Source organism: Octopus sinensis, linkage group LG2 (genome assembly GCF_006345805.1).
Source record: "Octopus sinensis linkage group LG2, ASM634580v1, whole genome shotgun sequence".
NCBI lineage: Eukaryota > Metazoa > Mollusca > Cephalopoda > Octopoda > Octopodidae > Octopus > Octopus sinensis.
Window position 1 is genome coordinate 45,804,071 of NC_042998.1, and position 27,647 is coordinate 45,831,717.

General features: G+C 38.8%; 1 protein-coding gene and 1 long non-coding RNA gene across 4 annotated transcripts in view; both read left to right on the forward strand.

Moving 5' to 3' along the window:
- The first annotated feature begins 3,677 nt into the window (after positions 1-3,677).
- Positions 3,678-27,647, forward strand: part of LOC115232465 (hydroxylysine kinase-like) — a 53,946-nt gene continuing 29,976 nt past the window's right edge. Inside the window, exon 1 of one of the 3 annotated variants that reach the window (XM_029802348.2) lies at positions 3,678-3,861. In XM_029802348.2, the coding sequence (XP_029658208.1) occupies positions 3,857-3,861 (5 nt within the window). In that variant the 5' untranslated portion in view covers positions 3,678-3,856. Of the gene's footprint in view, positions 3,862-17,513; positions 17,784-27,647 lie in introns of those variants that run through there. The other 2 variants (XM_036512948.1, XM_036512940.1) reach the window with 2 other exon arrangements.
- LOC118767790 overlaps positions 25,416-27,647 on the forward strand; it is a 7,503-nt gene continuing 5,271 nt past the window's right edge. The window contains exon 1 of the long non-coding RNA XR_005003706.1: positions 25,416-25,494. This is a non-coding gene — a long non-coding RNA (uncharacterized LOC118767790). The remainder of the gene's footprint in view (positions 25,495-27,647) is intronic.

A 27,647-nucleotide genomic window follows, 5' to 3' on the forward strand; every position in this document is an offset into this window, starting at 1 on the left:
ATTTGAACAGTCCAAAACTACAATAGACCTGAAATACGTATTGCCACCAAATACTGGGGGTTTATTTCCTGAAATCCATCCTACAAGAACACACACGCGCGTGGAGAGAGGGTGATGAAAAGTTCCCGGCTTTGAGTAAAAGAAAATACAGAAGGATCAGTGAATTATGATTTTATCCAACATATTCCCTTCACAGATTCACACACTTATTACAGAGGTCCTTCAGTTTTTCCAAACCCTGTTAAAGAACTCGGAAAGTTAGGCTTCAAAACCAGGCCTTTCACGATAGCCTTAAAGCTCGGAACTTTTCAGCACCCCCTTGTATATCTATCTATCTATCTATCTATCTATCTATCTATCTATCTGTCTGTCTGTCTGACCGTGTGTGTGTGTGAGAGAGCGTGTGTGTGTGTGTGTGTGTGTGTGTGTGTGTGTGTGTGTGTGGTGTGTGTGTGTGCGTGCGTGCGTGTGTGTGTTAAACATAAAATATGCTTCAGTGTACTGAAGTTTAATGAGGTGAAACAGCTCCTTCGTTTATTTAATTAAAAATTTTCTGTTCTCGGTTCTTTTTTTTTTTTAATCATGTTTATAATTTTCAATAAATTTTCCCAGAAATGGCAGTAAAATTAAGCCACGTACGTGACCAACGTCAGTAAACCGACCACCAGTCCGACGCTCGAATTAGCAACCAAAATAACAAAGAAGATATCAACTAAACACTCGACAATCAACCACTACAAACTGCTGAATTCAGCAGCGGAAAAACCGTTCAGCAAACCTCAAAGCAATAAATGCTCTTTTTCTATTTTTCTCTCCTTTTTCTTCTTTTTATTTCTTCCGTCATTGCAGTTTACAATGCGACATGCTTCTTTACAAAGCACAGCGCTCAACCCACTAATACCTTCGTACCTCCGATGCCGTCATCGATATTACGATTCATTTCCAGCCGGCAACTTCGAATGCCGACCAGTTTGTTAGGCAAACGTGGATCAGACAGTCAAACTTCAGCTGGTAACACAAAACGAATTTGTAGGAAGTGAGGTTGGCACTTGATGGATGCCTCAAAATTCCTTACATAGTCGTGGAAAGGAAAATAGCGGGAACAAGAATCTCTGAACAAATAACAATAATTGATTTCGCCAAAATCAATTTCATCTCTGGACATCGGTAGCCTGGACGCCGGGAGGGGTGGGGGTGTGGAAACAGCAGGGTTAGTAGTCAAACACAAAATACGAAGGAATTCACAGACTCGCAACGTCGCTCGCCATCAGACTGCCAGCTCTACGGTACTGGTTCTAGTTGCATGCGTCTCGACCGGCAGCAGGAGCGAAGAGAGAAATTAGCGGTCAAGCCTAGCTGCTGCTGATGACTGCGCATGCGCATAAAGGGCTTCCGGCAGGCCTTCCGGAAGACTAATCCCTGCGCATGCGTGGATGAAAATCCCAAAATGGCGTCTGGAACCAGGCGTCACTACAAATTGCAACCAAACTATTTTGCACCCATGGACACTCAAGAGCTCTATATGTTTATATTTCATTGTCTGTTTTATTAAAAAAAAGTTTTGTCCTACCCTGCAAACTTCATTTGTTCACAGACACATATCCTTGCAACACAGTCATGTTCAAAGTAATGTTTTTTCTATAGACCCTCCCCCCTCCCCCACTTGCAGATAAACTCACACGCTACAGTCAATTCCTGCAAATGCTTTTGCAGATGATAATTTCACACAGATGGAATACAATCGTGCTTTCCTGCGCCTTGCTTCCACCCAGTCACTTTCTGCTGTACAACCTCACAACGGTCATGTTGAATATAGAAATAAGTTTAAGTGGCTTAGCGCACCCAGCATCTCACAGGTTCCTTCCACATATAAAAACAATACAAACACTGCACTTTGGCATATATGAATCTCGAATATGAACAATCTTTTATTTCTTTTCACTTTTGGTAACATGCTTTTGCATATCTACTCGCATTCTTTTTTGTATTTTGCATATTAATTTCTTGCTTTGTGGTTGTATTGCCAGTTTTCGCTACAACTTTGTTATTCTCGTTTGCTTTTTATCCCAAACTCAGTAGCGGAGAAAATCCAGTTTAGGTGTGTGAGCCATTCTGAAACTCCGCCCTTTTCCGCCTCTCGCGTGAATCTATTAATTCAACTATGTATTCTATTTGTTGCTGGTAGACCGCAATCAGCCCTGGCAAGCATTGTATTGTACTGGACTGCTTATGTGCAGTCGACTGCAGGACGAAGGCCTCTGCATATTCTCTCCAGCAACTACTGTTTGATGTGGAGGTCATGAATTTGAGTTTGAGGTCATACTGGTTTGATGAGCTTACTCTGTCACACTGGCTCGACATGGCTTGGTAGAGGGATGCAGTTTTTATTCTCTTACCTCGGAGTAGTTAAGTCGATTACATTATAATGGATGGCAAGGTTTACGATATCAGGAGAATATTGCCTTCCTCCATTATCTATTTTGTTCTTCGTGTAGTTCAGGCTCCGGCAGGCGAAGAGAAAAGACTTCAAGCACAAATGCAATTTACAACTAGTTTATTTACAGGTTTCACATGATTGGTGAAGTGTGCTGCTCTCAGCCACCATCTTTAGCTGTGTGCGTTGTGTAGTAGCTCCGTTAGTGCGGGCACATTGCCTCTGGAGATACAACATACAGACAGGCCCAACCAATGGAGTGCGATCAGTAAGCGCTGCTGCTAAGAGGCGGAAAGGAAAAAGACTGAATCTGTTTGTTCTTGCCCTTATATACAGTTTGCCATCGTGAGCCTCGTTGAGATCTCGCGCATGGCAAATGGATGCAAGTGAGGTCTCGCTCCAATCACAGAGATGACAATGGTTGCCGCGAGATCTCATCCAATATGGCGCTGACTGCTTGTGCCGCTACAACATCGACTCCAGTGTCAACCCCAGGAGGATGAATGACAAAGACTCGACAGAATTTGAACTCAGAACGTAAGGACGGACGAAATATCGCTAAGCATTTCGCCCGGCATGCTAACGATTCTGCCAGATCGACGTTTTATGTATTTTGTATAATCATGTAAATATTGCGATGTACAGATGTATAAATACATGTTTATCAAACACCATCCGGGGAAACTTCATACTATAATGAGGAATTTCATACTATAATCAAGACTCATCTAACTAGTCGAACAACTGTTTTCTGACTCCGAAGAGAAAACCTGGCCTTGTGATGAGCTGTTGGCTTTGCTACGATGAGTGGTCATTGTGGAAGGAAGTCAGAGACTAAGGCTTCGCATTTGTAGAGTTGGCATTTTTTGAGTGGGATGGCTGTAGTGTCATTACGGTTATGTCTTGTCTAGGTGAATAACCCGTTAACATCTACATTAATCTGTCAAATGTAACGTTTATTTATTCAAATTGTTTTGAATAAATCTTAGCTTCGAGATTTTAATGTTGTGATTGTTTATTTTCATAATAACATTGTAGACAGAAAAAGAGAAGAAAGAGAAAAAACAACAATGTATCACTCTCTTTTTCTTCTCTTTTTCTTTTTCTTTTTCTCTCTCCTTTTTCTTTTTTGTTTTTTTGTTTTCACTTTTTTTGTCTTTCTTTTGTAAAATCAAATATTTAAGGGGAAATCGACTAAAATATATGCTTCAAACATCAAAAACATCTCAAAACAAGAAATAAGCACATTTCAGTCCATACATTGTAGAGTGACCAGATCTGGCAGTTTGAACATAAAAGAGTTCGAAAATTTTGGCCTGATATGGCTAGTTTAAATGCTAAAGGAGTAAGATAAACGACTGTCCTCTTTTTAGGTTTTCATGTATATGTTGCAGGAGCTGCCTAGTATGGTTGGTGCAGTTGATGAGGTAAGTTGTTTTGTCCTTTTTTCATATTGTTACGGAATTGTGGTGCATGCCTGACGGTAACTTTTTAGTTTAGTTGATGCAATAACAATGAGCTGTAACTACCTTGATTCCATAATTTTGGATAGAATTAATTGTTCTTTTCAGTAGCATATCGTAATGTTCATTATAGATACAGGACTTGTTGAGGCGGGCATTTTGAAACTGGTTTGATGGAAAGCTCAATTATATAAATAGAAAGTGTAGATATATGGTCGTCATGGCAAATACATCCCATACGTTTAAGTCTATTACAGAAGCAAAATGTTGTTGTTTAAGTCAGATAGTATCCATTAAGCAATATATTGATAAAAGACGTTCCAGTTAAAACCAACACGTATGTAGTGAATCTTGCAAGCATGAAGTGGATTCGATCCACCATAGCCAAATTTAAATTAACAGTTCGACAGAACTTTTCTCACGGTGGAACAATAGTTTTTCTCTCACAGCAGTTTTACATTTGCCCGATTGCTTTAGCTAGGCCGAAATAACCCTTACAACCTCTTCTACTTCACCAAAAGCTAGAATAAAGATATTACAATACCACAACGAAGCGCCTTGATCTCAACGATATGTCTATCCTTTTGGATAGTTATAAAAGCATAAACCCCAAGCAAAAAGATAATCAGTCATTTGGTAATGACTCTTGAGTTGAGAGAGAGAGAGAGAGAGAGAGAGAGAGAGAGAGAGAGAGAGAGAGAGAGAGATCTAACATCATTTAGCGAACGGACCGCTAGAACCTTGGTCAGAGGAATAAATGAAATGAAGTTTACTATCAGCAACTATGCGAGCCTTCGTCATACACACTCACTACCTCTAATTCTTTTATCTTACACCATCATTCTATCTCTCTGTAATTACTATTAAACAATGAAGAGAACACAAACACAAACTACATATCTATCTTTACTTCGCATGCTTTACGATATCATCACCTGCTCGTCGAGGCAAGGTATTGTAACGTAACGGTAAATAAATAATTTCTTAAAACTTCACGCATTGTTCATCTTTCACATCTTACAACTTACCGTTAAAACAACTTTTATCGTTACAACTGTTGACTCCGACATTTCATATTATTGTGTACCTAATCAATCTTACTCGTTACAATTGGTAACTACACTAAATAAATTCCAACAGTTACACAAAAATAATCTTTCAACCTTTACACGTATTTTGGTTGGATGTAATTTGAATGAGATCTGGTTATTTCAGGTTGCTCGTACCATTCGTCCTTACAAATTTTAATTTATCTGGTTGAATTGGAAGGATACAATGATCGTACTTCAAGTTCATAGTATCAAACAGCGCGAAGATCATAGGCCAGTATACATCTATCCCACTACCTCTGAGTACAAATAGCACAATCTTAATAATTTGTTAGTCCTCCAGAATGAATTCTCTCATTCACAAGGTCAAATACTTGATAGTAGACTATATTTATTAAATAACAACACTCTTAATTGTAACAGTAAAATTTCAAGAGATTCTCTTCTAACGGGAATTGCGTATGAAAAAAATGGGGGGAAATAGAAAAAAGGAAGAAAGAAGGAAAAAAGAATAAAAACATCAACACTAAGTGCTCCAATTGGCCGCACACCACAAAGTTCAACCGAACCTACTGAAGCAAGCCAACACGCTAGTGACATTACCGTGCACGATGGCTAGACTAAGGCGTTTGAATAGCCAAGCACCCTTACGGGTACCACCTGACATCTCGTTAAGACGCGTTGCCAATGATAACAAGAACTTCGTTGTTAGCGGCCCACCCCTCCAAACATCTCAAACGCTACAAGCTGGAAGAAGTGGTTCACTGACAAGTCCCGATACTTAAAGATTTTATTCTGTTCGGCTACGGAAGCGACTACCCTCCCATTTACCTCAGCATTCAGGATATGGGAGGGAGCAAAGAAGTCACAGACTATGGTGTCCCAGATAAGATACCTAACTCTTACCCAGGGACAAAGGAAAAGACCATTTAGTCTCTTCCCATTACTTCTGGATAAAAACACCGGTTCCAGAACTGAAGGGATATTAACCCGAACCAAGGCTCACTTAATGATTAAGTTTAGCCCGATGTGACGAGCGAAAGGACCCAACATTTAGGCGGAAAGGCAAACCACGAAGGAATGTGGTATCGAGGGGTCCACCACAGCGACATCTCAATTCTCACAGACGTCGGCTCCCACACTGAGTGCAATGGAGATGCAGGGCTCGTCCAGACTGAGTAGACCACCAATGTTGGCCACATGTGTATTGATACTGGATTGATGCCACAAATGTTGGCATCAATCCAGTTCCCCGAGAAATTCGCCCTTGCGGAAAATAGGTGACACCTTGAAAATTGATCAAATTAATCAAAAATAGAGCTGAGCGTAGCACCTGTACACAGATTGTCCCATACTCTCTGTTTCTGTCTATCCTCAGCTGCATGAGAAACTGACAAACTCAGCTCTCTCCACTGTTGCGAAGTTTCATCCATCTCCCTGTCTGAAATAGTCCATGTTGGAAAGGAGTGGGTTTGCATATGTAAACGTGATATAAATACCGTAAATCCTCGAGTATAGTCCACCCTTGAGTATAATACGCAGGGGATTTTTAGGGGCTGTACCTCTGAAAAACCTAAACCTTGTGTATAATATGCACCCCTTCTCTAACTTGAGTCAAGGCGGTCTATATAACGTCCTTGGTTTATAAAAATGTATACGGTAACGTCCTTTATTATTATTGTATATATAACATAATGCAAACGTGTAGCTATTTTGTGCATTTTGTTTGCAGAAAATAAAGAAATAACAGTAATAACGTTTAATAAATGTTGCTTACTGCAAGTTATGGATGATTCTTTTATGACTTCATTGCTTTCAGGCTTAGCTTAAGGTATTTTCGCGCCCGACATCACAAAATACGTCTGAATAAACATTGCCGGACAGCAAATAGAGACTCGGACGTTGCTTAGAAAATAATTTTCATTTTTAACCTCGTATATAATACGCACTAGGGATTTTGACCTTTAAATTTTGGGGGGAAATGCGGATTATACTCGAGGATTTACGGTAGTCACCAGTCGTACTCAGAGAAATCCGAATCTTAAATTCCCTCAAGGAATTCCGACATTTCAAAGATTCTCCATCTGAGATTCTTTATATGTACACACTTTGGAGTGTACATCAACAACTTAACCAATACGCCAACTCAACCACATATTTACAAACACCGAGAACTCTGCTAACTCAAAATGTCTTGTCACTTTGTTAGCGACCGGCTTGAACTTTCTTAAGAACTTAAATAAAACTCAAAGAAAAAAAACACACACACACTTTTCGAACATACAAGTGTTCATAAATTATCTTTACAATTTGAAGGGTGGAAGGTTGAGAGTTAATTTATGGATATCCTGTATTGCATATATAATCTTAGTTAGGGATCAGGGGAGAGAATCATGCAAGAGGGGTATGAATACATAAAAAGTGAAGATTGGCATAGCATGCTATGTCACAAGATACAGCAGTTTGATATCTAATACATAAAGGATATTAAGATTATGAATAAAATAGATGCAAACTCTAATTCACCTTCTCATTATCAAAGAAGAGGGGAGGCGCAAAAATTTATCTAATGTGTCGGAGGAGGGTGGTTGCAGTTGGAATGGGAGGAAGAGTAACTGTGCTGATGCATTCCTTATTTCTGAGGGGCTTTTATTCCAAAAGCCGAGGAATGGGGTGATTTAAAAAAAACTGAAATTTTGGGGTAAAAATTTTTTCGGAGATTTGGTTGTTATTTCTAGCATTACACTAAGGCCTTCAGACACACATACATTCTATCTGTTGGTTCAACAGAAATCTATGTACGCGCAGCGGCTATTGTTACGTGAAGGACCGGGCGATGTGAGGTGTCGAGAATGGCTCGCTAGTACCACATCACACAGCCGATACAATAGAGAGAAATTGAATGAAACAGATAGGCACCAGAGGGAAAGAGACACAACCGCGTTGAATGATTAAGAGAAGATTTATTGATATGTTAACGTGTGTCTGTGTGTGCGTCGTGTATACAGAATAATAGATAGGCTGTCATGAGAACAAAATGTATGCGTGTGTGTGAGCATAGATGTATGCGTGTGTTAGGAACATATAAGGATGGCAATGAAGAAGACAGCGAAAACGTCTATAGTCTTTGAAGTGAGAAGTTCATAGACACAAGAAAGATGAATAATACCTATTTCTTTACTACCCACAAGGAGCTAAACACAGAAGGGACAAACAAGGACAGACAAATTGATTAAGTCGATTATATCGACTCCAGTGCGTGGTACTTATTTAATTGACCCCGAAAGGATGAAAGGCAAAGTCGACCTCAGTGGAATTTGAACTTAGAACGTAGCGGCAGAAGAAATACCGCTAAGCATTTCGCCCGGTGTGCTAACGTTTCTGCCAGCTCGCCGCCTTATCTGTCACAGATTTACCCACCTACAGCTGAGTGGACTGGAGTAACATGAAATGAAGTGTTTTGCTCAAGAAAACAACATGCCACTAGTCAGGGAATCAAAGCAGTAATCTTGCAATCATGTGTGCAACACCCCAGCCACTAGTCCACACTCCTTCACACATGTGTCTTTTTACATTCAAAAGCCACAACATTTATTATCAAATAAAAAATATATACTGCTAAGTAAATTGATTACTCCCCACCTGCTGAAGGCTTATATTGCATCTTCATTTTTGCAGTAATTACTTTAAAATCTGGTTGGTAGGATATTAGAAGTTGTTTTACTAAGATATGATTTTGAAAGCCAATCTTGTCTCAGGAGCTGCACACAGCAGCTCAAGAGCCACATGCAGCTTGCAAGCCGCAGAGACCCCGCCACACACACACACACCTCCTGTTGTTATACAGAGAAAAATATACTGTTTCTTCCTCTTTATGATACCTCTTTGTTTCAAGAGCAAGATGGCTGTTAAATAATAGCCTCAAATCTCTCTCTCTCACACACGATAGAGAAAGAGAGAGTGTATGAGTGAGTGTATAACTAAAAAGTAAAATATATATATATATATATATAAATCATGATCAACTTTTCTCATTTGGAGCAAACATGTTTTCCAACTGCTGTTATGGCAGTGTGCACATGAACCGTACATGTTCAGAGTCATATATAAAATGAAATAATATCTCAATGTATATAAATTGCCTTGTTCACGAACAATATACAACAATAAAAATAGAGTGCATACAACACCAAGAACAAAATTAATAGCAGCTGTTAAAGAAATGAACTATTTAAAATTAGCTGAATATATCATACGTAATTGTAATAAATGTTAAGAAGAAATAGCCATTTGGTAAGAAGACAGTTGACCAAGAATTCTGTTCTCGAAGTCCACAATCAGATTAAAACCTTTGGTATTCAAATTACTCTGTCAAATGTAATGATTATTTATTTACATTGCTTTGAATTAATCATGCATTATCTCATAGCTTTAAGATTTCAATGATAGGATCGTTTATTATTAGAATGACATTGTAGATGTGAGAGGCTGAGTCTGACTGGTTTGAAGATAATTGATACCAGTTCGTAGTCATTAGTGCTCGGTAGTTGAAATACTGTATCAAGAAGTCGCGGCCATGGTACCGAGCCGGTTGTAGGTACATGTCGTGTGTGAAGTCGTGGCTGTGATGCTGCTGCCTGGATCACTAGTACAGGAGTTCATACAGGTTGTATATTCGCTGTTGATCCGTGGCGAAATAATTCACGAACTGTGAAGTGTTGGGATCTTTTCCTTTTGAACGGCACTTTTCAACACAATTTCTAGTTAACTAAACACTTTTAAACTTCGTATACTGGTAGAATGTGTTTATAAAACATCATTTTCTCTTGGCCTTATTGAGAAAATTCTATATGTTGTAATATATTTCGTCTTTAATTTCGAGCATTTCGGCAATTTTAACCAATCGCTGACCACCATTTAGGTAAATAACATTCTGTGCATAATGAATATGTCCCTCCTTTAAGAAACAGGTTGGGTTTATTTACATTTGTGAAGAAAAAAAGATACCCTTCCCCAACCCCTCATCAAAACCCTAACCCTAACTAACCCTAACTCTAACCCTAAATCTAAAATAAATTGAAATGCAATAGATCGATACTAGGGCCATAATTATGGGTGACATTTTCATTTGATACCACTAGAAAAAAATCTCATTTTCCGTAGCAGTGTCGTATGAAATTGTCACCCATAATTATGGCCTTAGTATCGATCTATTGCATTTCAATCTATTTTAGATTTAGGGTTAGAGTTAGGGTTAGTTAGGGTTAGGGGTAAATAAACCCAATCTGTTTCTTAAAGGAGGGACATATTCATTATGCACAGAATGTTATTTACCTAAATGGTGGTCAGCGATTGGTTAAAATTGCCGAAATGCTCGAAATTAAAGACGAAATATGTTACAACATATAGAATTTTCTCAATAAAGCCAAGAGAAAATGATGTTTTATAAACACATTCTACCAGTATACGAAGTTTAAAAGTGTTTAGTTACCTGTCCGGTTCACCCAAAGCGAACATAGAGTTGGTATTAGTTTGGCGCTAAAGAAAATGAAGAGTAAAAAGGAAGGCAACGCTTCTTTCATATTTTGTGATTCGTTTTTATTGACGAATTCACTTTATCTTAGAAGATTTTCGTTCCACTTCTGTAACTTTGTCATTTGAGGTTTTTATTTCAATCGTCTGTTGCAAAGGTTAGTTCTTAATATGATACTAACTTTTAAGGCGGCAAGCTGGCTGCATCGATAGCACTCCAGGCAAAATGTTTAGCGGCATTTCGTCCAACTTTACGCTCTGAGTTCAAATTGTTGAGTTGAGCAGTCACATATGTGCAAGAGTGGATATAAATAGCTCATATGGTTTAAAATTTTGAACGCTCTGAGTTCAAATTGTTGAGCTGAGCAGTCATATGTGCATGAGTGGATATAAATAGCTCATATGGTTTAAAATTTTGAACGCTCTGAGTTCAAATTGTTGAGCTGAGCAGTCACATATGTGCATGAGTGGTTATAAATAGCTCATATGGTTTTAAATTTTGAACGCTCTGAGTTCAAATTGTTGAGCTGAGCAGTCACATATGTGCAAGAGTGGATATAAATAGCTCATGTGGTTTAAAATTTTGAACAAGGGAGAGTGAGTAGAGCGACTACATCAACTCCAGTGCTCAACTTTTGTTTCAATTAAAGGTACAAGGTATGAAATTTTAGAGGGAGGGAGTTAGTTGAATACATTGACTCCAGTGCTCGACTGATACTTATTTTATCAACCTCAAAAGAATGAAAGGCATTTTACTTCAGATTTTACTTCAGAACATCAGCTGGAAGAAATGCTACAAAACATTTTGTCCGGCATGCTAACGATTGTACCAGCTCACCGCCTTTAATAATTCTTTTTACGATAAGGACAAGGCCTGGAATTTTAGGGACGGGGTGCTAGTTGATTACGTCGACCCCAATTTCAACTGGTGCTTATTTTATGAATCTCAAAAGTATGAAAGACAAAGTCGACTTCGGTAGAATTTGAACTCAGACCGTAAAGAGTCGAAAAAAATGCCGCATGCACTTCGTTCGACGCACTAACGATTCTTCTGTCTCGTCGCCTCTATAAATACCTTATATCTCAAGGTTGTTGTTTGAAGTGTAACGAAAATATGCTGAAATAATGTAAACATTCAGCAATACAAAAGGTCAAAAAATGTGAAAGAACGGTGTACGTATTTAAATATTTGGCAGAAACCATGGAGTACGAAACTTTTTTTTAAATTATTTTACATAATAAATTGGAATTAGGCAAAAGAAGCAGCTCTTGGGAAAAAAAACATTATCTGTACTCCTACTTAAACGTTGGGAGCGGGGAGGATTTCGTCGAAACAAAATCCCTTTAAAGACGTATATCATTAAAAAATGAACAATATACTTCAGCCCCACTAGTGATCACGAAAGTCACAGGGACGTATTTCGCTGTGATTATGGCCTGTCAATGTTGCGTACTCGTGTTACTTCCAAAACGAAATCAAATCCGCTAGTTTGAAGTATAGTTTTAAAATATATATTACGGATACTCTGGGATGCATCATCATTCATGTTTCTGAGGACCTCAAGAGATTTCGGGTCTGCTAACATCAGATCCCTCGTCGAGTTGATCCAGGCGGGGTTGATCAAGTCCCAGCTTTCATCCCAATAGTAGAAAACCGCTGTCTTCCCTCTTTAACTAAAGCTACCTATGCATTTTCAGTGATGGAACTTATAGTTTTCCTCTTTGCTGCACCAATAACTCCAAACTCAGTCAAAGCTTTTAAGAATTATCGCCCCACAAAATCTCGACAACCTACTTCTATTGCCTCAAAAACGTGCCTGTCATCTCAAATTCCTGCACTGCTCTACTAGCTTCTTGTATTTGGCAAGATTCGCCCCATTTCTTCCCCCATATGTTCTTCCCATGGCGCACTTAGTTCTCACATATGCAGATAGTGCATGCATAAACTAACTGCTGGTTTGCAATTGCATCACATAAGCAGAATAATTTCGAATAATGCAATAGAACAGCTCTGTAATAAAAACAATATCTGCAGTATATTATATAGGTCTTTTTTAACACTTTAAAGAAAATTTTCCCGGACGAAAAACCGCAGCGTTTAAACAACAAACGTAGATTATGTATTGTTACATTTCGGGATGGTCATTTTCTTTCTTGTCAAATACACGCGAACTATATATTCCCTCTCCACTTGTTTATTCTTATTCTTATTTTATCTTACCCTCCGCCACCACTACAACACCACGCAGCACGACGACTAAAGACACAAGGGAAAAAAGACAGATACAAACAGTATAATATATACACAAGACAAAAAAGACAAACATGCACATATTTATGATGAAATATAAAAAAACAGATAAGTAAACAGATGAAAAAATAACTATGTAAAAGGCAAAAGATGCAAACAATGTAGCAAGCAAACCCGTACACACACACACACACACATACGCACAAACACACCTAGAAAACACATATACGGGTGTGCACATACGTGCGTGCACACATACACATGCACAGAGACACACACATACGCACAAACACACCTAGAAAACACGTATACGGGTGTGCACATACGTGCGTGCACACATACACATGCACAGAGACACACACATACGCACAAACACACCTAGAAAACACATATACGGGTGTGCACATACGTGCGTGCACACATACACATGCACAGAGACACACACATACGCGCGCGCGGATACAGACGCAAACGTATGCGCAGATAAGGATACACATCATAGAAAGACAGAATTAACTAAACAGAACAGGATACACGTGGATGGAAGAGTCGCTAAACAGGTCACAGATGTGTGACGAAAGATTTCCAGACAGTGTACATATGATAAAATAAGAACAATAATAAACGATTGGAGAACGGATATACAGTGCGTGTGTTTATTTGGCAACAAAAAATGACCGTCCCGAAATAAAACAATACCTGCTTCAACACGCGATTTCACATTAGGAATCGTGCAAACCAAAACCATAAACGTAAGTACGTTATGTATGCTGTATTGATAATGTTTTATTTTACATATTTTTATAACTTAAAGCGTGCTGAATACAGATTATGTGGTAAAAGCTTGCTTCCCAACCACATGGTTCCAGGTTTAGTTCCACTGCTTGACACCAGGTTTAGTTCCACTGTTTGACACGTGTCTTCTACTGTAACCTTGGTTCGACCAAAGAAAGCTTTGTCAGTAGATTTGGTAGCGGAAACTACCATCGTACTTATACATACATGCATACATACATACATACATACATACATACATACATACATACATACATACATACATACATACATACATACATACATACATACATACATACATACATACATACATACATACATACATACATACGTACGTACATACATACATACAGATATACACATACATACAGATATACACATAGGCGGCGAGCTGGCAGAAACGTTAGCACACCGGGCGAAATGCTTAGCGGTATTGCGTCTGTCGTTGCGTTCTGAGTTCAAATTCCGCCGAGGTCGACTTTGCCTTTCATCCTTTCGGGGTCGATAAATTAAGTACCAGTTACGCACTGGGGTCGATGTAATCGACTTAATCCGTTTGTCTGTCCTTGTTTGTCCCCTCTATGTTTAGCCCCTTGTGGGCAATAAAGAAACAGATATACACATACATACATACGTACGTACATATATGCATGCATGCATACATATTTGCATACACACATACATACATACACACACACATACATACATACTTGCATACATACATACATACTTACGTACGTACGTACATACATACATACATGCATGCATGCATACATACATATTTACATACATACGTACATACATACATACATACATACATACATATATACATATGTGTATGTGTGGGTGCGTATGAATATAAGTATGCATTGTGTGCATGTGTTTGCATATGTGCATGTGTTTGCATATGTGCATGTTTGGGTGTCACCAACGCTTGATAACCAGTGTTGGTTTGTTTACGTCCTCATTGACAATGAGTGAGACAAGATAAAAGATCATTATTGTACATGATTTAGTTGTATCTGCGTAATCCGGCATATCTAAAGTTTTGAGACTGTAATCTATTTCTTTATTGCCCACAGGGGGCTAAACATAGAGGGGACAAACAAGGACAGACAAACGGATTAAGTCAATTACATCGACCCAGTGCGTAACTGGTACTTATTTAATCGACCCCGAAAGGATGAAAGGCAAAGTCGACCTCGGCGGAATTTGAACTCAGAACGTAGCGGCAGACGAAATACGGCTACACATTTCGCCCGGCGTGCTAACGTTTCTGCCAGCTCGCCGCCTTCAGAGAAATACCGATGCCCCGGAAATCATTTGTTGAGATTACATCAGGCTCCCTTGTTGTAAATTGAATAAGGCCGAGTGGGATACGACTGTATTTTAATCTCTAAATGATTATTATTATTATTATTATTATTATTATTATTATTATTATTATTATTATTATTATTATTTTATGTTTGACTTTTGCTTTGCATTTGTACAAGTTGGCTCCAAGTCTCACCCAGAGACCTCAAGAGACAACAAGTCAGAAGTCCATGTTGGTGTTATGCTTCGGGTTCCATATATTTGGTTTTGTACATAGTGTTGTTCTAGAGAATGTTTAAGAAACCATGAGAAAATTATGTGTTTGTTTTAAAATTTGATACTACACAGACAGTATTTTACGTAGGGTGTGGGCAGTTCCCATGAGCATTATCTTTTGAATTTCTGCCATTTTGGGGTTTCCTGGTATCTGAGCTAGGTAACAATCATCCCCTTTTGCTATCATTCCTAGGGCACCTATGACATCAGGTATTGTTTTAGTCTTCAGGTTCCACATTTTGCTAATTTCTATTTCAAGATCTTTATACTTGCTCAGTTTTTGGTAGGTCTTGACAGATACGTTTGTATTGATTGGGACAGTCATATCAATGAGGAGGCATGATTTTTGTCTGAAGTCTTTCAATATGATGTCTGGCCTATTTGCATCTATCTTTCTGTCAGCTTGAATGGTGAAGTTCCAGAGGAGTGAGATGTGACCATTTTGAAGCACTGGAGGTGGTTTGTGTTCCCACCAGTTTTTATCATGGGGCAAGTCCAGGTGTTTGCAAATTACCCAGTGAATATATTGTGCAGCTCTATCATGCCTGTTGAGATATTCTGTTGAAGACAGAACATGGAGATCAATAGTTTCATTTTGTTGTTGACATACACGACATGTTGGAAAGCTGCCGTTCTTTAATATGTTGGCCTGCTAGTTCCTTGTAGGTAGGCAATGATCTTGGGCTGCTATGATAAACCCCTCTGTTTCTGATTTTAAGCCAGAAGCCATTAACCATTGATGGGCAAGGGCTTTGTCAACATCGGCATTATTCGTTCTCTTTGGGTATTTACCATTGAGAGATTTTTCTTGTATCGCATGAGGTGGAGGTTGTCGCAAATGGATCTGCTTGAGATTGCGCATGTTTGCGCATCACAAACAAGTTCCTCGACGATAAGCGCTAATCTTTTTGCTAACACTTTGGCCAAAATTTTGAAGTCTTCGTTCAGCAGCGATATGGGCCTAAAACTTTCTATTTGATTCCCCTTGTTTGGGTCCTTCCTCAGCAATGTCACCGCTCATCGACTTACAGAACAAGTAATTCTCTCGTTCTGCTGCCAGTTGCGGTAGATATCTGCTTAGAGGCTGCCAATCAAATCTAGTATATAAAAGTAAAGCTCGTAGGACAGACCATACAAACCAGGTGATTTGGTTCCCATGGAGCTCATCATCGCATCTCGAATTTTCGTGGCTGTTATCGGCATTCCTGCCCCTCCCGTCCACCTTTGTCGAGTGTCGTAGCATACCGTCGTAGTTAGGTACTGAAGTCCATCCTGCGATCCGGTTTACCACTCGTCCCAAACAGTTGAGCGAAGAGCTGCTGAAATGCGCAGTACTGTGCGCCCATTTTGGTCTACCAAAGACCAAATCGTGGCTTTGTTGTCCCGTTGTACCTCTGCCACGCGAGCCCATCAAGCAGCTTTCGTTTCCTCGTTTCTTAGAGCACGCACCTTTATTCAAACAATGCACCCTTGGTGCTTAGCATTGAAGAATTGGTCCTGGGCCAATCTCGCCGCCAGCCCGTCGGTTGCGATGCCTTTCCTAAGCACCTCTTCTAAGTTTCACTCAATTCTATACACACACACACACACGCGCATACACACACACACACACACACACACACACACACACCACACACACACACACACACGCACACGCGCGCGCGCACACACACACACACACACACGTATATTTATACACGCACATATATTTACGCCGAAACGTATTTGGTATTGGAGACTGTCGTCTGATTCAGCTTTAAAAGAAAGGTAATCGCATCCTTATACATACATACATACATGTATACATACACATACATACATACATACATACATACATACATACATACATACATACGTATGTATGTACCTGCACGCGCGCGCGTGTGTGTAGGTACGTACACACACACACACACACGTCCGTGTGTGTGTGTATTTTTCATTTTGTTGTCGCTGTAGTTCTTGCCGTCATTGTCTTGCTGTTGATGTTGTTTTTGTCCAGTGCCATATGTCTCGTGTTTCCAGGGAATTCTCTTGGAAACATTATGACCAGCTTCATCAGTAAACTTCTTTTTTTTTTTTTTTTTACTTATCATTTTTGTCCTTTGTTCTTGTTTTAGGAAGAAAACTAGAAACTTTTTTTCAGGTTGATTAAAAAAAAAAAAATTAATTTTCTAATCCCGAGTTGCATCATTGAAAAATATAATAAAAGTTATCATTCTATCAATCACTCTTTTTCCGTTCAACCCGTTATCATCTCATTTTTCTTCAACGCCCCTAACGAAGTTTCCCACCCCACCACCCAAAAAGGGCGGTACCGCCGACTATGCGAACTACTACTACTACTACAAAACTTGGTTAACTCTGCTCCAAATTTCTATACACCTCAACCCCACCCGTGCAAGATAAAAATATCAAAACTGTCATTACATAAGAAATGAAACTTAATCAGCATTAAAGTCTTGGCGTCAGAACGTGACTGTTGCTGTCACTGATAGCATAACTTTACTGCATTACAATTGTAATTATTGACCAGAAAATACCGTATTTTTGAGAACTGAAGAGAAACGAAAGTAAGGTAGGGCCACAGATTTTGCACAAGTTTTCTGTGATGGGTTCAAGTTATGTGTTGAAAATTGAGAACATTTTTTAGTTTGTTGCCTTCTTAGGTAAGCAGTTGTTTTCTTTCTGTTGTGGTATAGTTATTACACCCCCCCCCACACACACACACACTCTCTATTTCTGAATAAAAACAAAATACTCTTAATTATCAATTTAAAAATGATATAAATTCTTAGAGTGTGCTTCTTCTCCGGATTTGTTTTTCTAAAAACGATATATATATATATCAAAACTGGCCGTTTTTTTGTGATGTTTTTGCAGGTTTAATAATAAAGTATGTATGTATGTATGTATGTATGTATGTATGTATGTATGTATGTATGTATGTATGTATGTATGTATATATGTATGTATGTATATATGTATGTATGTATGTATGTATATATGTATATATATATATATATATATATATATATATATATATATATATATATATATATATATTATATATATATATATATATACGAGAAAGAAGCAACAAGAATGGATTGGTTTTTAGTACAATTGTTTCATACAAAGACAGCCTGTCTTTGTATGAAACAATTGTACTAAAAACCAATCCATTCTTGTTGCTTCTTTCTCGTTTATAATCACCCCACATTACTGTATGGATAACACCTGGTGCATCTAAGTTAAGTACCACATTCAAGTAAATTCATTGGAAGTTACTTGAATCTTAATTGCTTTGATTATATATATATATATAATATATATATATATATATATATTGGCCTGCTCGCTTAGTCAGCGGGGTGGCGTCGTTCGAAGGCTAAAACAATGCAAAACGCATTGTGACCAGCGATGTGTAGCAACATCTGATGGTCTGGTCGGTACGTGATCACGTGATATATATATATATAGCCAGGTGGTGCTATATATAGCCAGGTGGTGTTATATAAGTTAGACATGGCCTGGCCAAAACTTTTCTAAGTTATTCTAAGTTATTTATATATATGCTGAGACCCCCTTCGGGAATGACTGACCGTGGGATTGCACCTAGAAATTTACCCTCTCAGGGCAAGGTTGTTTATGGAAGACCAGCAGTCGCCCATGCATACCGGACCGGGCTGCGTGTTGTGTTCTTGAGCAAGACACTTTATTTCACGTTGCTCCAGCTTACTCAGCTGTAGAAATGTGTTGCGACGTCACAGGTGCCAAGCTGTACCGGCCGTTGCCTTTCCCTTGGATAACACTGGTGGCGTGGAGAATGGAGGCCGGTATGCATAGGCGACTGCTGGTCTTCTATAAACAACCTTGCCCGAACTTGTGCCTGAAAGGGTAACTTTCTTGGTGCAATCCCATCGTCAGTGTCGCGACCAAAGGGGGTCTCAGAATATAGATGTATGTGTGTGTGTATGTGTGGTTAAACGTTCTACAAATAACAAAAATTAATACTGCAAACAATGTGTATTAATTTGACATTCAGGAAAAATGGAAGAGTCTGATGTTTCGAGCTTACGCTCTTATACAGAAAAGAATGGGGAAAGAAAAAAAATGAAGAGAGAAAAAAAAACGAGGGAAGAAAAACAGATGGGGAGAGATCTTACTTTTTTTATCTGTTCTTCTACCTGTTCCAATCAAAGGGCTGAGACGTTGCCTTGTAAAGTTTTAATCGATTCTATCAAGCCGCAGTATTTCTTCCTAACAAGTACTTACCATTCTATGTTTGTCAAATTGCTTTCTTTCTTTCTTTCTTTCTCTTTGAGGAAAGACACACTAAATAATGGAGTAGTCGTATACTGTCAACTTAATGTGACAGTCCCATGAAGGGAATCACACCACTGCTATTTAGCCCTAGGAAGCATCAACGCTTTCTGTCGGCCTTGACACATTTCCTGTGTCCTTATGTTTACAAGGGGGAGACAAATACCTCCACCCAGCTAAGCCTGCATCCAGAGACTAGTTTCTGAGTCTTGCCTGTCATCAGTCTGGAGTAGCATGGCCTGCTAGCTGAAGATGCTTGTCTATGCCTTGTAAACATATAAGAATTCTAGTGAATTAAATCCACTGATTACAAAGATAGAAATATTACATTTCTAAATATATCAGAGAGATATAAATAGTAGTAGTACGATAGAGTAAATAATGTTGTTCTGGATATATTATGCTGCGACGTGGTGGTTTCGGCTGGACCGCTGGTTGAACAGCGGAAAGTCGTCATTCAGAAATATACAGATCAACACTAAGCGTGGGAAAATTTGCGGAGAGGACGACGACTTTTCACAAAACAAAAAGAACGTCGGCAAGCTAGTAACAACTCAGAACAAAACCCTCATACATGAATAGACTAATTCAAATTGGAGTGTCATTTCTGTTTAAGTACCCGAATCTAACATCAAACGAAGACTACAATAAGAGCAAAACCTATCAGCATACCAAAATTTAAAACACAAACGAAAAACCTCGGTAGCCATTGTCGACCATGTAAACATGATAAAGCCATGCGGGTGAGATATGCCGCAATATAACACCACGGCCTAAAAATACATACAGAATATAAAAAAAAACAACAAAGTTTATTAATCGTCTCACACGATATTCACATAATAATAATACAAAAGACGGTACAAATTAATAGGCAATCTTTCGTCTCTAGTAGACCTTTCCGTCGATTTCCGTAAAAAATTTTTTTTTTTACATATGGGCTTGCGGGAACTTTTGAAGTAATGAGAGCGGAAGAGACTAAGAGAAAGCGATTGTATGACGAGGGAAGTTCTTTTGAAGTTACCGTGCATGTGAAGCATTGATGTACATGTGTGTGTGTGTGTGTTTGATGGGGTGTGGGAGACAGACAGTATGTTGTGTAAGTGAAGTGCTTCTGTTAGTGTGTGTGAAGAGACAGAGTAATGTGTGAAAGAAAGAGATAACTGAAATTTTTTACTCGGTGTATGTGTATATGTATGTATATTACTTCAAAAGTTCCCGCAAGTCCATATGTAAAAAAAAAAAATTTTACGGAAATCGACGGAAAGGTCTACTAGAGACGAAAGATCGCCAATTAATGAATTTGTACGCGGTTGCGTTCAAATCACACCATTCTGTCTTCAAACAGGAAGAGCATATCGACAATGTAGTTTTGGATATACCATAAGAGGAGATGGTCATGGTGCTATAAATCTGCTCAATCAGGCTTGATGTGAGGATATGCAAATGATGTTATACTCCTAATGCAAGGCTTTTAAAAATCTCGTATTACATCCTGATAAAGTAGGAAAGGCTAAACCATGGTGGAGGCCACGTATCAGATTCACGAGAATTATATATTCAGTACAGATGTACTACAAATGACAAATGATAATAAGGAAGATGATATGCTAAAATTACATGAATCATAGAAAAATCCAGCCTCGACATAACCCATTCACATAATCATCTTTCTAACAAACAATATACATACAAATTACTACACCGCCGATCCATACAAAGAGGATACGTCACTCTAGACACAATAATCTAACTTCCGTTGATATCAATAAATTGTTTTATCGCCGTCATTTGTGACTAAAATATATAAACAAAATACTCAACCGTTAAGAAACAATACGAATCGTTGGCATGTGAACTACCACTCTATTCACCGAGACACTGTAGAGTCCAGTAGCAAACCATTTTAAATCGTCAGTTACCAAACATTGTCATAATGTCCCATTGGATAATACAATCCGGAGCGCACTCTGTTCAGATATAAAAGAACGAGTGGTCACTGTTGAAATAACTTTCATCATAGGTCTGTCCATTCCTAGCCGTCTTGGGGTCAGACAACAACAACAGCAGCAGCGGCAACAACAACAGTATTAATGATATCATTCATAAAGGAAAATAACTCTGAAACTGAAAATTCATATCGGGGTGAGCATAGTCATGTAGCTTGTGGGGCGAGGGAGCACTCCGCCCCGAACGACATTTTTATGAGGGAGGCACTTTTGGGTCTGTTGTAAAAGGCTGTATAGGTCTGGGGGTCCCGGTGTGAGGCCGACAAACTCAAGAGTTACCACTGGGTGGATACCAGTTTATTGCCTGTGCAAACTTCTCATGCAGATGATATCACAATTACATCCTTCTGCCATTATCGAGTCATAAGTCACACAACTATTCTAACATGGTCGGATATATAGAGGACGAATAGGGCAACTGCTCTGGGCCAGTTCGATATCGGTGCCCCCTGTTATACTCAATAAATTCCCACCTCCCAGAATTCTTGCATGTAGAGGCTCTCTTTCAATATACATACATACCTTGAAAATATGTAATGGATCCTCTTTTTTGATAAATAACCTATTTCTTTACTACCCACAAGGGGCTAAACACTGAGGAGACAAACAAGGACACACGGATTAAGTCGATTACATCGACCCCAGTGCGTAACTGGTACTTATTTAATCGACCCCGAAAGGATGAAAGGCAAAGTTGACCTCGGCGGAATTTGAACTCAGAACGTAGCGGCAGACGAAATACCGCAAAGCATTTCGCCCGGCGTGCTAACAGCTCGCCGCCTTTTGATAAATAACCATAGATTTCTCCACATTAGTGACACCAATTCATTCAATTAAAAAAAGTTTACTACTACCCAGTCGCAAAAGCAGATACAATTTGTAAATTGTAAGCTGCTTTTTTGTAAGCTGTAATTTGTAAGCTGCTTTTGGGACAACGATAGGTAAAAGAAAAATTACAAAACACTACTGTGTGTGAGGGGGAGTATGAATGTATAAAGCTAGATAAAGAAATTGATAGTAAGAAGAAATTATCTATTGTCTCTTCTTTAAATTCCTTTTATGAACGCATGACTGAGCAATGATCTTGGATTGACCACTTGCAGTTAGAGGCACACTCATGCACACGCACACACACATACACACACACGCATACACACGCACTCAAGCACACACACACACATATATTGCCACTTGTAAACTTCATTATTTCAGTGCGGCATTGAAAACTGGTCTAATATGCTACAAAATTTAAATTTTTGAATTTAGTTTTGATTATAAAATTTAAATCTCCCAACAGTTCAAAGCATCTTTTCGGCTTTAGAATCATTGCATTTATGGTCACGTGTTTTTCATTAAATCGAATCTTCCTTCTTTTTTTTTTTTTTTTCCAATATTTTTCGTTATTTTATCAAATACTTGAAATTATCAATAGGGGAATGGGGCAAATTGGTATCTGGGGCAAAATGAGTAATTATTAATTTTCCTTATTTTCTCACCGTATGTTTGAAACATTGCAAGTATTACATCACTATTTGGGGATCTTTTCTGTTTGACTTCGCTTTTTTAAATTTTTATAATTAAGCGAAAATTTTAAAATTTGGTGTACTGATGTAATTTTTCACGCTGAATCTCAGAACGTTATTCACTTGTTTTAGAAAATTTAAAAAATAAATTATAGAGGTTTAAAGTTTGATCATTTTTGCCCAGTAAGAAAACTGGATCTAGAAGGTGTCATTTTGTGCTTCACTATAATCTTACAACGACAAAACGTTCATGGCAACATTATGACGACAAAGAATGTTTTAGCATTTGGTAAGCATTTAATGCAAAAAATGAACAAAAAATAAACAAACTTCAAAGGTACATATACATATAATATATATATATGTAACAATTAGGTTTTAGTTAGTGTAGTTACGAATTGTAACGAATTGATTAGTAAACAATAATATCAAATGTCAGAGTCAGCAGTTGTAACGAGAAAAATTTGTTGTTATAATTGCGTATTGTAGGATGTGAAAGATGAACAATGCATGAAGTTTTAAGGAAATGTTTATTTACCGTTACGTTACAACACCTAGCCTCGACGGGCAGGTTATGATAAATCCAAAAGCATGCGAAGTAAAGTTTGTGTTTGTGTCCTTTTCATTGTTTAGTAGTAAATACAGAGAGAGATAGAATGATAGATAGCGGGAGTTGTAGGGTGTGGGACGTTGTCTCACAGTTGCTGACAGTAAACTTTATTTCTCCTTCTGACCAAGGCTGGTCAGCCAGACTTCGTTGTCATCGACTGTGACTAACTGGTGTTTGCTTGGGGTGTGCTTGCTTATATAACTATCCAGAAGGATAGATATATCATTGAGAACAATAGATTTAGTTGGTGGTCTTGTTATCTCTATTCTAGCTTTTGGTGAAGTAGAAGAGGTTGGAAAGGGTCAAGTGGTGAAGATATCGTTTCGGTCTAGCTAAAGACATCTGGAAAATGTAAAACTGCTGTCAAAGAGAAACCATTGTTCCACCGTGGGAAAAGTTCTATTGCTGTGTTAATTTAAATTTGGCTATGGTGGATCAAATCCACTTCATGCATGCAAGATCCACTACATATATATATATTTAATTAATAATAATAATGGGTAAAATTAATTAATTAATTAATAATTAATAATTTTACCAAGTAGTTCGGTATGTTAAAAGAACCATTATCGGTAAACTTATACAAAAATTCTTATAATTATGAGTATAAATTATAATTAGGGTTCAACAAAATTTGCTTCACCACATACCGAAATTTAGAAATAGCAGTTAAACTACTATTTTACTACCTTAAGATATCTCCCAGACAGCAATACTCAACAACTCACTCAGGTAAGGAGAAAAAATAACGAATACACCCGGACATGATTAACTGCATACGCGTTTCGGAGTTAGAGGGATGTGAAAAATGTAAAATCATATTTCTACTTACTCATTCTCTACATCTTGAATGGTTCAATCTAAGAAATGCATCAACAAGATCTTGAATTTTAGCAGTTCTTGGAGTGTCAATACGAACAATGTTAGCTAACACGGTGAGCTGGTAGAATCGTTAGCACGCTGGGCAAAATGCTTAGCAGCATTTCGTTCGTCTTTACGTTATGAGTTCGAATTCCGCTGTGGTCGACTTTGCTTTCTTTCATTCTTTCGTGGTCGATAAAATAAGTACCAATTGAGCACTGGGGTCGACGTAATCGACTTAACTCCTCCCCCGAAATTACAAACCTTGCAACAAAATTTGAAACCAATGTGGTCTAAGGCGGTGAGCTGGCAGAATCGTTAGCACGCCAAAGAAAATGCTTAGAAGCATTCCGTTAGTCTTTACGTTCTGAGTTCAAATTCCGCCGAGGTCGACTTTGCCTGTCTTCCTTTCGGGGTCAATAAATTAAGTACCAGTTGCGTACTGGGAATAAGGAAGTCCTATATATTCTTTTATTTGTTTCAGTCATTTGACTGCAGCCATACTGGAGCACCGCCTTTAAAGGTTTTAGTCGGAGAAATCTACCCCAGGACTTATTCTGTCGGTCTCTTTTGCCGAACTGCTAAGTTACGAGAACACAAACACATCTGCATCAGTTGTCAAGCGATGGTGAGTGGACAAACACAGATACACACACACATGCACACACACATTCACAGACACACACATAAATATATACATGCATACACACACACACACGATGGGCTTCTTTCAGTTTCCGCCTACCAAGTCCACTCACAAGGCTTTAGTTGGCCCAAGGTTACTATAGAAGACACTTGCCCAAGGTGTCATGCAATGGGACCGAACCCAGAACCATGTGGTTGGGAAATAAGCTTCTTACCACAAAGCCACGACTGCGCCTATGATATATATATATATATCGCTTAGGCATTGCTAGACTAAGAACCAAGTGTAAACCCAATATACGAATGTTTCAGAACAAAGTGTTTGATGAGTATAGAGCGGTAATAAAAAAAAGAGTTGACACAAGAAAAGCAAAGATTATGTTATGAACTTCATTAACTTACAGCTGTTTCTGCTATGGATGAAGTGGAATCTTAGATGTGTGCCTGAATAACATCTTATAGCTTCATCGGAGCCTCGAATATGAAGTGCAATTTATTTGGGGGAAAAGAATTACATTTTTGGAATATACAGGGAAAGCATTACTAGTGAGGAAATCATTGCTGGTATATACGGAAAAGTGTGTCCAAAAGGCAGGGGGAAAGCACGTAGACTCATGGCAACACACACAGCGCTGAGATACACAGACATGCATCCTGGCCACACAGACGCACCCCCACACACACAGATACGTGCCCATATGAAATACATATTCACGGACATACATACATACATACATACACCCACTACATGCCCACACAATAAAAAAACAAAGACAGACAGACACTAGATGTATCGTACTCACATTGCACAGCAGCTGCCAGATCTCAACGAGAAGACTGAGAGGTTCCAGCAGTTTATCATCAACCTACGTAAACAGCATCAGTACCCTCTGATCTGCATCGTCAACGCAGACCAGATTCCCCTCAAGTTCCATCTTCCGATGGCGAGAACTGTTGGTGAGAAGGGGAAGAAGACAGTGGAAATCGTCACGACGGGTCACGAGAAGGACTGTTTTATGGTGATGCTGGCTTGCACGGTTGACGGAGGAAAGCTGTCAATGTACATCGTCTTCAAGAGGAAAACATCACCCAAAAACGCCAAGTTTCCAGAAGGGATCATCGTTCGAGCCCAAGCGAAAGGCTGGATGGACAAGGCACTCATCGAAGACTGGCTTCGAGTAGTGTGGGGGCGGCACATCAGTGGACTGCATCAGAGAAGGATTCTCCTGCTTCTGGAGGCATTCAGATGCCACAAGTCAGAAGAAACCAAGACAAAGATACGTCGTCTGAACCTCGACGTGGCAATGATCTCCGGGGGAATGACATCCCTTCTTCAACCTTTTGATGTTGCAATCAACAAACCGTCTCAAGCACTGCTGGGAGGATTGGATGGCCAATGCACCGAAGGAGACGACAAAGACCAGGCGCACGAAGAAAGTCGACTTGGGGACGATCTGCAAGTGGATCCTGAAGGTTTGGAAGGAGATTCCAGAAGATATCCTCAAGCGGGATTTCCTGAAGTGCGCCATATCCAACGCGCTCGATGGCACAGAAGATGACATTTTGTGGGAAGACAACGCCATCGCTTCCGACTCTTCTGACTCCAGATTGGACGAGGAAGAACTGTCATATGCAGACAATCAACCCCACGAGGTCTTCAACAGGTCGTCTGACGACGAAAAGTTCTTAGGCCTTAAGTGAAGTCTCTACCAATTAGGGTCGGTCCTTTTTAGGACCACACATTTTAAAGAAAGAATATAAAAATCACAATATGAATAAATCATATAAGCACACACATAATAAAAAGACGTTCTCTTATTATCTCTTGCATTTAAAACCTGGACTTCATCTTCTTCCATTAATAATTATGAATATCAATGATTGCTGTTGGAAATGTTTGTTAAGTATAAAATCATCATGAAATTGAAGTTTGTATTCATCCCGCTTTTCTTCCTTTTTGTTAGTATAAGTTATTTTCCGGTTTCCCTCACGTTTTTCCCTCGGCGGAGACCGAAAATCGGGGGTGCGGTTTATACACGTGTAGGCTTATACAGTACTCTACCGATAACCCATTCCTGAAGGAAGTTAAAACCCACAAACCCTATTCTCAACCGATTAATCAAACACCTAAATATCGAAACTATACTCACCAATTTTATGAGGACAATTCAAGACTACTTCGACAACAAAATAATCCAACTAAAAGGATCGAAGTTTTCTCTTCACTGGACTGAACTTTCTCCAAAAACGAAGACATACACAACGGATAAAAAACAATTACAGTGAGAAACAACCACAATACAGAACAACAAATGGACAGAATCGATACAAAAGAGGGCAAATTAACAGAGAAAATGTCTTCGGTAATATTAATAGTAATAAAAGGAAAACTTTGAAAAAGCGTTTTTTTAGATCCAACCGACAGAGTTCTCGACAGTAGATGGTATAAACCAAAGATGAGAAACAGAAGATATTAGCCTATCCAAAAAACTCTTTCAGTAGAAGAAATTAATATTTTGTCAAAAGGCCTGAAATTCACCCCAACGCCACAGCACCCTA